General features: G+C 40.7%; 1 protein-coding gene across 3 annotated transcripts in view; it reads right to left on the bottom strand.

The window, feature by feature from the left end:
* The window catches only part of LOC139767301 (uncharacterized), a 105,852-nt gene that overhangs the window by 82,087 nt on the left and 11,056 nt on the right, over positions 1-12,709 (bottom strand). For all 3 annotated transcript variants that reach the window (XM_071696512.1, XM_071696514.1, XM_071696511.1), the window contains exons 5-7: positions 8,776-9,003; positions 5,418-5,549; positions 3,795-4,026 (exon numbers count right to left, since the gene is read on the bottom strand). In XM_071696512.1, the coding sequence (XP_071552613.1) occupies positions 3,795-4,026; positions 5,418-5,549; positions 8,776-9,003 (592 nt within the window). The remainder of the gene's footprint in view (positions 1-3,794; positions 4,027-5,417; positions 5,550-8,775; positions 9,004-12,709) is intronic.

The raw sequence follows: 12,709 nt of genomic DNA, 5'->3' as shown, positions 1-12,709 counted from the left end.
ATTAACACGTAATCCAATAACGCTCTCTAGCCATCTCTCCTACTTACATAAGTATACTTATGTATATCTCGCTTTTTAAACCAGGTATTCCCAATCATCAGTCCTTTTTCAGCACATAAATCTACAAGCTCTTCACCATTTCCATTTACAACACTGAACACCCCATGTATACCAATTATTCCCTCAACTGCCACATTACTCACCTTTGCATTCAAATCACCCATCACTATAACCCGGTCTCGTGCATCAAAACCACTAACACACTCATTCAGCTGCTCCCAAAACACTTGCCTCTCTTGATCTTTCTTCTCATGCCCAGGTGCATATGCACCAATAATCACCCACCTCTCTCCATCAACTTTCAGTTTTACCCATATTAATCGAGAATTTACTTTCTTACACTCTATCACATACTCCCACAACTCCTGTTTCAGGAGTATTGCTACTCCTTCCCTTGCTCTTGTCCTCTCACTAACCCCTGACTTTACTCCCCAGACATTTTTCTTCTTTTAAACTATTTGCCATTTCCCGCGTTAGCGAGGTAGCATTAGGAACAGAGGACTGGGCCTTTTTTGGAATATCCTCACCTGGCCCCCTCTGTTCCTTCTTTTGGAAAAATTAAAAAAAAAAAAAAAAAAAAAAAAAGAGAGGGGAGGATTGCCAGCCCCCCGCTCCCTCCCCTTTTAGTCACCTTCTACGACACACAGGGAATATGTGGGAAGTATTCTTAATCCCCTATCCCCAGGGATAATTTTTTTTTTTTTTTGCCGCTGTCTCCTGTGTTTGCGAGGTAGCGCAAGGAAACAGAAGAAAGAAATGGCCCAACCCACCCCCATACACATGTATATACATACGTCCACACACGCAAATATACATACCTACACAGCTTTCCATGGTTTACCCCAGACGCTTCACATGCCCTGATTCAATCCACTGACAGCACGTCAACCCCGGTATACCACATCGATCCAATTCACTCTATTCCTTGCCCTCCTTTCACCCTCCTGCATGTTCAGGCCCCGATCACACAAAACTTTTTCACTCCATCTTTCCACCTCCAATTTGGTCTCCCACTTCTCCTCGTTCCCTCCACCTCCGACACATATATCCTCTTGGTCAATCTTTCCTCACTCATTCTCTCCATGTGACCAAACCATTTCAAAACACCCTCTTCTGCTCTCTCAACCACGCTCTTTTTCTTTCCACACATCTCTCTTACCCTTACGTTACTTACTCGATCAAACCACCTCACACCACACATTGTCCTCAAACATCTCATTTCCAGCACATCCATCCTCCTGCGCACAACTCTATCCATAGCCCACGCCTTGCAACCATACAACATTGTTGGAACCACTATTCCTTCAAACATACCCATTTTTGCTTTCCGAGATAATGTTCTCGACTTCCACACATTCTTCAAGGCTCCCAGGATTTTTGCCCCCTCCCCCACCCTATGATCCACTTCCGCTTCCATGGTTCCATCCACTGCCAGATCCACTCCCAGATATCTAAAACACTTTACTTCCTCCAGTTTTTCTCCATTCAAACTTACCTCCCAATTGACTTGACCCTCAACCCTACTGTCCCTAATTACCTTGCTCTTATTCACATTTACTCTTAACTTTCTTCTTTCACACACTTTACCAAACTCAGTCACCAGCTTCTGCAGTTTCTCACATGAATCAGCCACCAGCGCTGTATCATCAGCGAACAACAACTGACTCACTTCCCAAGCTCTCTCATCCCCAACAGACTTCATTCTTGCCCCTCTTTCCAAAACTCTTGCATTCACCTCCCTAACAACCCCATCCATAAACAAATTAAACAACCATGGAGACATCACACACCCCTTGGGTAATATATATATATATATATATATATATATATATATATATATATATATATATATATCTTTTTTTTTTTCTTTCTTTCAAACTATTCGCCATTTCCCGCATTAGCGAGGTAGCGTTAAGAACAGAGGACTGGGCCTTGAGGGAATACCCTCACCTGGCCCAATTCTCTGTTCCTTCTTTTGGAAAATTAAAAAAAAAACGAGAGGGGAGGATTTCCAGCCCCCCGCTCCCTCCCCTTTTAGTCGCCTTCTACGACACGCAGGGAATACGTGGGAAGTATTCTTTCTCCCCTATCCCCAGGAAAATATATATATATATATATATACATTTTTTTTTTTTTTTTTTATACTTTGTCGCTGTCTCCCGCGTTTGCGAGGTAGCGCAAGGAAACAGACGAAAGAAATGGCCCAACCCCCCCCCCCCCATACACATGTACATACACACGTCCACACACGCAAATATACATACCTACACAGCTTTCCATGGTTTACCCCAGACGCTTCACATGCCTTGATTCAATCCACTGACAGCACGTCAAACCCTGTATACCACATCGCTCCAATTCACTCTATTCCTTGCCCTCCTTTCACCCTCCTGCATGTTCAGGCCCCGATCACACAAAATCTTTTTCACTCCATCTTTCCACCTCCAATTTGGTCTCCCTCTTCTCCTCGTTCCCTCCACCTCCGACACATATATCCTCTTGGTCAATCTTTCCTCACTCATTCTCTCCATGTGCCCAAACCATTTCAAAACACCCTATATATATACATATATATATATATATATATATATATATATATATATATATTATTGTCATTGTCTCCCGTGTTAGCGAGGTAGCGCAAGGAAACAGGCAAAAGAATGGCCCAACCCACCCACATACACATGTATATACATACACCTTTACACACGCACATATACATACCTATACATCTCAATGTATACATATATATACACACACAGACATATACATATATGCACATGTGCATAATTCATACTGTGCCTTTAATGATTCCCGTCGCCACCCCGCCACACATGAAATGACAACCCCCTCCCCCCGCATGTGTGTGAGGTAGCGCTAGGAAAAGACAACAAAGGCCACATTCGCTCACACTCAGTCTCCAGCTGTCATGTATAATGCACTGAAACCACAGCACCCTTTCCACATCCAGGCCCCACAAAACTTTCCACATAAATGCCCAGGCACACACATATACATATCAATATATACACACACAGACATATACATATATACACATGTACATATTCATAGTTGCTTGTCTTCATCCATTTCTGTCGCTACCTCCCCATACAGGAAATAGTGTCACTACCCCCTCCTTTTAAGAATTTAAATGTCTAATTACCAGAAATGTGATGGTAAGATGTGGGGCTCCATGTGTTTGGATTTCATCCTTATATATGCAAATAAGAGGTTAAAAACACACACCAAAGGTCATAGCAAGAAACAAGTTAGAAAAGAAGTAAGGAAGCACTTCTGCAGTAAGACATTGGTAAGTGGTAGATGAAAAGGATAGGCTATATGATGAGACCCAGAATGTAGATAATATCAAGCTATTTAAAAAACTGGAGGATAATGAAGCAAGTTTAAGAAACAAGGCCCCTTCAAGTGTAGAACTTCTTTCCCATACTGTTCCAATGGGTAATTATATGCATACACACTAAGTGTGGATCATAGTCCCTTCAAATGGCATTTGAAGGGAAGAATTACAAGAAATGCTAGCATATTATACCAAACAATCTTCTAAGAGGACTTTCAGTGACAATAATAAAGATACAATTAGGATGGTGCTTGAAGTAGTGAGGCAAGCACTACCTTGGATGACAGAAAATGTTAACTAATACAGAATTCTAACTAAGGGTACATGGACTAGATATGTCTGAACCTTTAAGGGTACAAAAGATAAACTGTCTTACCAGTGCTGGTTTTTTCAAATGCATCTCCAAGTTAAGTGCTAATCTGTCATACCAGCGGCCACGATAATCCTGCAAGTATATATCCTGATCCAACAGTTCCTGTAGCTGATTCACTGCTTTCTGATAACTTTTAATTCTTTGGTAGCATTCCACAGAGCAGGTCAAAATATACACAAGAAGAGAGACCGATGTAAAGTGACGTAAGAAACTGGGTAGTGATTTATCATGATCCCTGTTTGGTGTAAAAGAGACATCATTAGGTATCTTAAAAGTCTAACTTGAATTACTCACACAAAAAATCTTAAATGGCTACACTTACTCTGGTGGGAGGACAGAGACAAAGCAAATACTTGATGCGATATGTTCAATTTCACAAGCTGACTACCAGCAGATGGGATATATATTGAAACTTTTGTCAGTGGGTGGGGTGCAAACCTAAAAGCATCTTGGTGCGACATCATTACTGAATGCATGATGACAAAAATCCATTCTTTCGTCTGTTTCTTTGCACTACTTCGCTAATGCAGGAGATGGCGACTAAGTATAATAAATAAATAATAACATATCAAAAATAAAAACTTCTTTCAAATCTGTCACAACTATGAAGGCTTAAGTGTCCTTATATGAGCCTGTACCCTAATTCTGAAGTGAAGCGACTGGAAAACACTGCAAAAGAAGCCATCAATAAGCATGGGCTCGGTGTGTATGTCTGTATGGTGTATGATTTGATGAGCAACGACATACTAAATATGCAGCACATTCTCAATTTTTCTGCCTGCACATGAAGGAAACAGTTCCTTTATTCACTATTTGCATTTACAGGTACCACGTGTCAACCAAAAATCTAACTAGCTTACAAAAATATCCTCATGCTTTAACAAGCCACAGACTGTGAATGCACACCTTTAGCAGAAGGGGGGAAATGATTAGAGGCAAAGATATGGTAAATAAGAAATGTAATAAGTACTTTAAACAACTGTTGGATGTGTTTGATGATAGGATGACAGATGTGGGGTGTCTGGGTTGGGGAGTCATGTGAAGTGAAAGAGTTATGGTAAGTGGTTTGGTGAAAAAATGAAAGGTGGTGCAACTGGTGTGGATGGTACTGCAGCTGAATTTCTTGAGAAAGGAGTTGATTGTGTTGTTGACTGATTAGTTAGGATTTTCATACTGTGTATGGAATGGTGAAGTGCTTGAGGACTGGCAAAATAACTGTATAGTGCCACTATAGAAAGGCAAGTGGAATAAAGGTGAATGTTTGAAATAAAGAGGTATAAGTCATTTGACCGGAACTGGTATGTTGTAAGGAGAGTGACTGAGAGGGTGGTAGCAGACACAAGTCATAAGACAGGGGTGGAACAACATGGCTTCAGGAGTGTAGATTGTGTGGAACATGAGTTTGCTTTGAAGAATGTGTGTGAGAAATACAGAAAGACATGAATACGGCATTTACAGAACTGAAGAAAGCATATGATTGGGATGACAGAGATTCCTCGTGGAAAGGATTCCATAAATAGGAAAAGGGAATGAATGCCCAATCCCCTGCCCTTTTGCTAGCCACTGGGGTGAGAACTGGGATCCTAACAATGTATATCAAACAGAAAAAACATCTATGACACATACAAGAGATCTTTATCTTTGAGAAGATTCTGATACACTGTCTTAGCCATTTCACAGTGCTTGAGAGCGATGTCCCACTTTTTACTGTCCATGCATTCCTGCACATCTGTCAAAATCTGGGAACAGGTCTCAAATCTGGAAGTAAAATACTGTGATTAGATAAAAAAAATCTGATGGGAGAAAGCTAAGGCAGAAAAGACAAAGATTCTTTTCCTTTTTTTGAAAAATGGAAACCATTTCTCTTCTGAGCCCTATAAGTATCTGAGAGAGCACTTGCTCACAAGGGGACTGAAACAACAGTTTAACAGTTTAACCCCCAAAATGATGTAAATCTATGAGAATCAAACTCTTTCAACCATCATAAAATGCATGAGGTCAGTAGATGCTTATTCACAGAGAATTAACAACCACACAGTAACCTACCCAGACCCCACGATGCAACAGATGAGAAGCGACATGGCAAAGCATACCAAACCACCACTATTCATTCATTGATCACTGGTGTCTGCTTCTGACCTATTACTGTCTGGAATCAAGAGTGAATTTTCAAAAGGTGAAAGAGGGGTAGGAAGGGAAAGAAAACTAATAGGATGGTCATACAGCTCTGCCTACCATGTAAAACATTTTTCAATTTCCAAAACTTTCATTTCTCACGTTTGGAGAGAGCCCTATGAGCAGTAAAAAGCATACCTACATGAAGGAGGAGAGCTTAAAACAAAATAAAAGCAAAGAAAAGCTTACCCTTAATGACAATTTAGCTCATGTGTGGAATTATTCTTTTGTGAAGGTAGCAATATCAATGCCACACAAGGAAGGTCCACTAGTTCACGACTGAGATATCATATAAAAAGGTGACTGAATAAAGCCAATGACTTCTCAAGTTAATCAAATTCAGAATGAGATTCCTTGAAAAGGACCTGGTAAATGCCACCTTCCTAAAATAAGAGGCAGTAACAGATAGCACTGGTCAACACTGGAGCATTAGCTTCTTGAAACTAGCTATGTTTCATCTCATAACAGGGGTCTGGATGAACAAATATATATTCTGTGTAATCTTTAGTGATATCAAGAAATTCTATGAAAGTCCTGACTATAAATAAAGAATGAAGCTCCAATGGAAAATTTTTTCCAAGACTATCAAAATGGAGTTATTCCTAAATTTTGTTAACTCATTTTCTATCTATCTACATACCTGATGCGTTCCCTTTGGGAGCTCCTCGAGGGGATTGCCACAGCAAAAAAGTCTCCATAGGTGATGAACTTCCATGCTGATTCTTAGCCTTTACAGCTTCACCCATAGCAGGCCAATGGCAGAGGGTAACTCCACCACGGTGTTTTCCTAGGCTCCTATCTAATGCTCCCACCAACTACTATTACCTTATGTGTCTAAATGATGTTCCAACCAACTACTTCTTCCTAATGGTCCCAGCTAATGTTCCTACCTACTTCTTCTACCTAATGCTCCTGTCTTACGTTCCTACCTACTACTCCCATCTACTGCTCCTTTCATTTTGATAAATGGCAGGGCTAGCACACAGCACTCACTGCAGAAAAATCTAGTTATGAAGAATGAATTGTGTGAGAAGTGTTTTTCAAGTGTTATGTGTGACAAGGAGGTATTGTAAGTTTATGGACAGAAATTCAGTTTCAGCCAAAAACTTTTAGTCTGAATTAATCGTTACTAATAAAAGGTGATCTTCAATCCCAAATACATTCTCATCTATACAAAAATCATGACTCACTATTTCCTCTTCCTGATTTCAAGTATATGGAAAAATGGTGTAGCAGTTAGTAATCCCAACCATGAATCACACACATGGGCCTGCCAAATGGACCTATTTGGTGTTGGGCCCACAGTTGGCTTACACCTATTTCTGGTGTTTATCCTCCTCTTGAAGCTAGTTGATGAATAGGTATCTGTCTAAGGCTGAGGTATACTTTTATATACACTTAATTTCTTCCTGCCTATAAAAGCATTCTTTTCTTTATGAGTCTCCTGCAGCACTTAGGAAGTTGACATGTCTACCGGTTGGGACCACAGATAATAAAGCAAAATGATGTTGCATGTGCATCTAAGCAGGGAAAATGCAGGCCCCAAGCACTCAAAATATTTTTCACTCTATCCTTCCATCTCCAGTTCAGCATTCCCCTTTACTTCATCTCCTCTGCTTCTGACCAACATATCCTTTGTTACCTTCTCACTAATTCTTTCTATGTGTCTAAACCATTTCAGCACACCCTCTTCAACTCTTTTAACCATATTTTTATCACCACACTTCTCTCTTACCCTTTTATTACTTACTCGATCAACCCTCCTCACACCACATATTACCCTCAAACAGTTCATTTAAAGCACATCCAACCTTCTATGCATATTTTCATCAATAGCCCAAGCTACACATCCATACATCACCACTGTATGGACCCATTTTCACTCTCCCACATAAAACTCCGAACATTCAACCTTGTTTTTATTCACACTTATTCTCAACTTCTTCCTTTCACACGCTCTCTTAAACCTAGGAATCAACTTCTCCAGTTTCTCACACAAATTTTTCAAAGCAAACACGTGATCCACACACCCTCTACTACTCTTGAAACCACATTGTTCCTCCCCAGTCTGATGCTCTGTACATATCTTCACCATCTTAATCACTACATTAACATACAACTTACCCAGTGCACTCAACAAACTTATGCCTCTGTAATTCAAAGCTATCCCTTGCCTTTCTAAAAAGGCACCTTAGATGTGGAGCTGCACTCTGTCAATACCTAGACACTTCACCATGATATATGCATACACTGACAATCCTAAAAAAATACCAGATTTTGTTAATTAACTTTTCATATTCTTTCACAAAAGTCTGAAAAGATTTCTGCACTAACTGTTGTCTCTGGATGGAAGGGCAACTATGATCTCTTAAGTGTTCTCCATACTTTCCTCTATATACCAATCTAAGAAAATACAGACAGGATGATTCCCAAACCCAAATTACGATGTATGAGCTCTCCAAGATGGTAATAATTCTCTAAAAGTATGTGAAGAATCTTTTGAGAAACCTGGTGCATCTGCAACAGCCTCTTGAACCAGGGTTTTGCATCACTTTCAGTTGATGGATAGGTATGTATCTTCAGTGAGGACCTTCCCCCCCCCAAAAAAAAAAAAAATCTCCAGCATGAAACACAACATCAAAGCTAAGGAGCCCCTTAAGAGGGGCCTTAGGGGTTACAGATATAACTATAAAGTACACTGATTTGTTTCTCCAGTATCAAAAGTCACTAGTAGAGTACATGTACTAACAAAACCTTCCCTAATGACTATACTTTCAAAACAAATCAGTATGGATCTATCATGCCATACCTAATGAGGTCATCTCTAAACCGGAAGATTGAATGGTTCCTAATGATATCAAAATGAGGAAACTTCATTTTGCCCATGTTGACCATGAGCAAGGTGGTAAGAGGTGACGGCTGCCCTCCTTCCTCCTCCTCATCATAGCGAGGAAGTCCATATAACATAAACAATCTCATGAAGACCTGCCTCACGTTCTTGTTCACTCTACAGCAACGTCCCATTAGCACTCTTGCTCTGTAGGAAAATAGAAGAGATAAACAAAAATGTCAATATCACTGACATAAAACTGAATTTTGAACAATGAGAAACTGTTTCTGTAAGGGGTGGTGTCCCACAAGTAATGAGAAAATCCCCATGATCTCAGGAGGTTAAAGGTCTGCTAACCCTCCACATTTTGGTGAGATTAATGCTTCTTACCGTTTGCAAACAACGCAAACAGTGATTGCAGCAATTAGTTACTTCAGTATTCTCCCTTCTAATCAGCAGTCATCAACCAGAGACGATGTAATCATCCCATAAGTTGTCTGGTTGCATCAAGCCAACAACCTAATAATCTTTCAAAATAAGGATGTCACCCTTATGGTGACTATAATACTGTCAGTTTACCCTTCGACTACTTTTATCATGTGATGCTATCTATCTATCTATATCTCTGATGCCAGTTCCCTATGGGAACTCTCAAGTGGTGGCCATATCAAGTCTCCACCTATCCCTGTCCTTACATGCCTCCCTTGCATACACCATTCTACACATTCTTCCTCTGTTTATCTCCCTCCATTGTTCCTTCACCGTATTTGCCTATGTCACAGGTGGTCTTCCACTCACACCAACCCCATTAACTGTACTATCATACTCTATCCTTGTAAACTCCCAGTCTTACATTCTTTCTACATGTCTAAACCATCTCAAAGTATTGCATTTCACCCACTCTACAATTCATTCCCTTTGCATTCCTTGCCATACCACATCTCTCATACACCCTTTCATTTCTTCACTCCATATAGTCACATCAAGTGCTCTTCTCACATAGCTCATTTCCGCAGATTGGATTCTTGACCTCTGTGCCTAATTCTACATCCATTTTCGGCTGCATAGGTCAGGGCTGAGAGGACTATGCTCTCCCTTAATCCTCTCTTCACTTCCATACTTATGCCTTTAACCTTCATTATTCTATTAAGGGGCCCAGTGACTCTTCTACCCTATAGTGCTGTCTCCCTTAATTTTACTATCATACATTATCCCTGTAAACCCCCAGTCTGAATTCTTTCCACATGCCCAAACCACCTCAACGTATTACACTTCACCCATTCTACCACTCCACAATTCATTGCCTTTACATTCCTTGCCATACCACATCTCTCATAAACCCTTTTACTTCTTTGTTCATTTCATCTAGTCACACCACAAGCTCTCAAAGAGCTCATTTCCACAGCCTGGATTCTTGACCTCTGAGCCTCATTCCATGTCTATGTTTCAGCTGCACAGGTCTGGGTTGGGAGGACTATGCTGTCCCTCAATCCCCTCTTCACTTTCACTATTACATCTCTACTCTTCATTATTCTATTAAAGGACCCAGTGACTCTTCTACCCTGTACTGCTCTCTCTCTTATCTCTCCTTCCATATCTATCTATCTATATCTCTGATGCCTGTTCTCTTTGGGAAATCCCATCAAGTGGTGGCCACACAAAAGAGTCTCCACTTATCCCTGTCCAGACATGCCTCCCTTGTATACACCATTCTACACATTCTTCCTGCTTCTCCCCCTCCAGTATTCCACCACCCTTATTTGCCCATGTCACAGGTGGTCTTCCACTCACACTAACTCCTTAATTTTACTATCGTACTCTATCCATGTAAATTCCCAGTCTTGCATTCTTTCCACATACTGAAACCACCTCAAAGTATTACGCTTCACCAATTCTACCACTCCACAATGGCATTCCTTGCTATACTACATCTCTCATACACCCTTTCATGTCTTTCTTCATTACATCTAGTCACATCACATGCTCTTCTCAAACAGCTCATTTCCACAGCCTGGATCCTTGACCACTGTGCCTCACTCTTCATCTATGTTTTGGCTGCATAGGTCAGGGTAGGGAAGACTATGCGGTCCTTTAATCCTCTCTTCACTTCCATACTTACACCTCTACCCTTCATTATTCTATTAAGGGACTCAATGACTCTTCTACCCTGTACTGCTCTCTCCCTTATCTCTCCTTCCATGTCTATCTATATCTGAAGCCTGTTCTCTTCGAGAACTCTCATCAAGGGGTGGCCTGTCCTTACACGCCTCCCTCGCATACACCATTCCACCCATTCTTCCTCTGCTTCTCTCCCTCCAGTATTTCTTCACTCTTTTTTGCCCATGTCACAGGCTGGTCTTCCACTCACACCAACCCCATTAGCTGTACTATCATACTCTATCCTTGTAAACTCCCAGTCTTGCATTCTTTCTACATGCCTAAACCACCTCAAAGTATTGCATTTCACCCACTCTACCACTCTACAATTCATACCCTTTGCATTCCTTGCCATACCACATCTCTCATACACACTTTCATTGCTTTTTTCACTCCATATAGTCACATCAAATGCTCTTCTCACATAGCTCATTTCCATAGAATGGATTCTTGACCTCTGTGCCTCATTCTACATCCATTTTTGGCTGCATAGGTCAAGGCTGAGAGGACTATGCTCTCCCTTAATCCTCTCTTCACTTCCATACTTACAACTTTACCCTTCATTATTCTATTAAGGGACCCAATGACTCTTCTACCCTGCACTGCTCTCTCCCTTACTTCTTCCATATCACCACACTTACCCAAGACAGCTCCCAGATCCTTAAATTCCCTCACTTCTTCCAGTTTTCCCCCCCCAATATCCACAGTCCAATTTAGTACACATTCTTCTTTCACTTTAAATGGTTTAACAAAATCCATACTTTCACTCGATTTCCTTTCAAACACCATTTCTTTACTTTTACTTACATTTACCTTCAATCACCTATGCTTACACACATCATAAAACACACAACCTTCTGTAACTACTCTTCACTCTCCACAAACAACTCAATATCATCCATAGAGAGGTTTGCTATTAGCCACCACATCTGCACCCCTTTTCCCTAGTTTTGCTTTCATCTCTCTTACCACTCCATCCATATGTATATAAAAAAGCCATGGTGGCATCACACAGCCCTACCTCACACCTATCTGTAACCCAAAACTTTCATTCAGCTTTCCATCAACTCTTATGCACACATTTGCTCCTCTACAGAAGGCTTTTACACCATCCAACTGTTTCCCCCTATACCATATATCCTTAACAAATCCGACTAAACATTCCACTCGACTCTGTCATACACTTTCTCTAGATCCACAAAAGCTGCATACAACATCTTAACTTTCACTAAGTGCTTTTTCACAGTCATCTTTACTACAAAAGTCTGATATCCTCTACCTAAAATCCCCTTGCTTTTCACTTCTTCTGCATTCAGTCACTTCCACTACTGTCAATATTCTTGCATACACTTTTCCTGGAATACTTAACAGACTTATTCCCCTATAATTGCTACATACATCCTTCCTACCTTTTCCTTTGAATAAATGAACCATAATAGCTTTCACCCAATCCTCAGGCACAACCTTTTATTTCCTTGCTAAATTACATATAAGATGCATCCATTCTATCACACTTTCTCCTCCACACTTCAGCATTTCAGCCAAAATCCCATTCACCCCAAGTGCCTTTCCTACCTTCAGCCTCATTACTGCCCTCTTTGCTATAAGCCCCTACACTTGTATCCTCTTCCTTTCCTCCTCCATGTCCATGCATGTAACAGCTGCCTCCCATTCTCCCACGTTCATATTTCTTCAAAATACTCTTTCCATCTTCCTTTTACTTCCTCCTTTTGATTCAGCAATTTCCCTTCCTTAC

Source organism: Panulirus ornatus, chromosome 59 (assembly GCF_036320965.1).
Source record: "Panulirus ornatus isolate Po-2019 chromosome 59, ASM3632096v1, whole genome shotgun sequence".
In the NCBI taxonomy this organism is placed as follows: Eukaryota; Metazoa; Arthropoda; class Malacostraca; order Decapoda; family Palinuridae; genus Panulirus; species Panulirus ornatus.
Note: the sequence above shows the minus strand (reverse complement) of the source record. Positions and strands in the feature narration are given on the sequence as shown.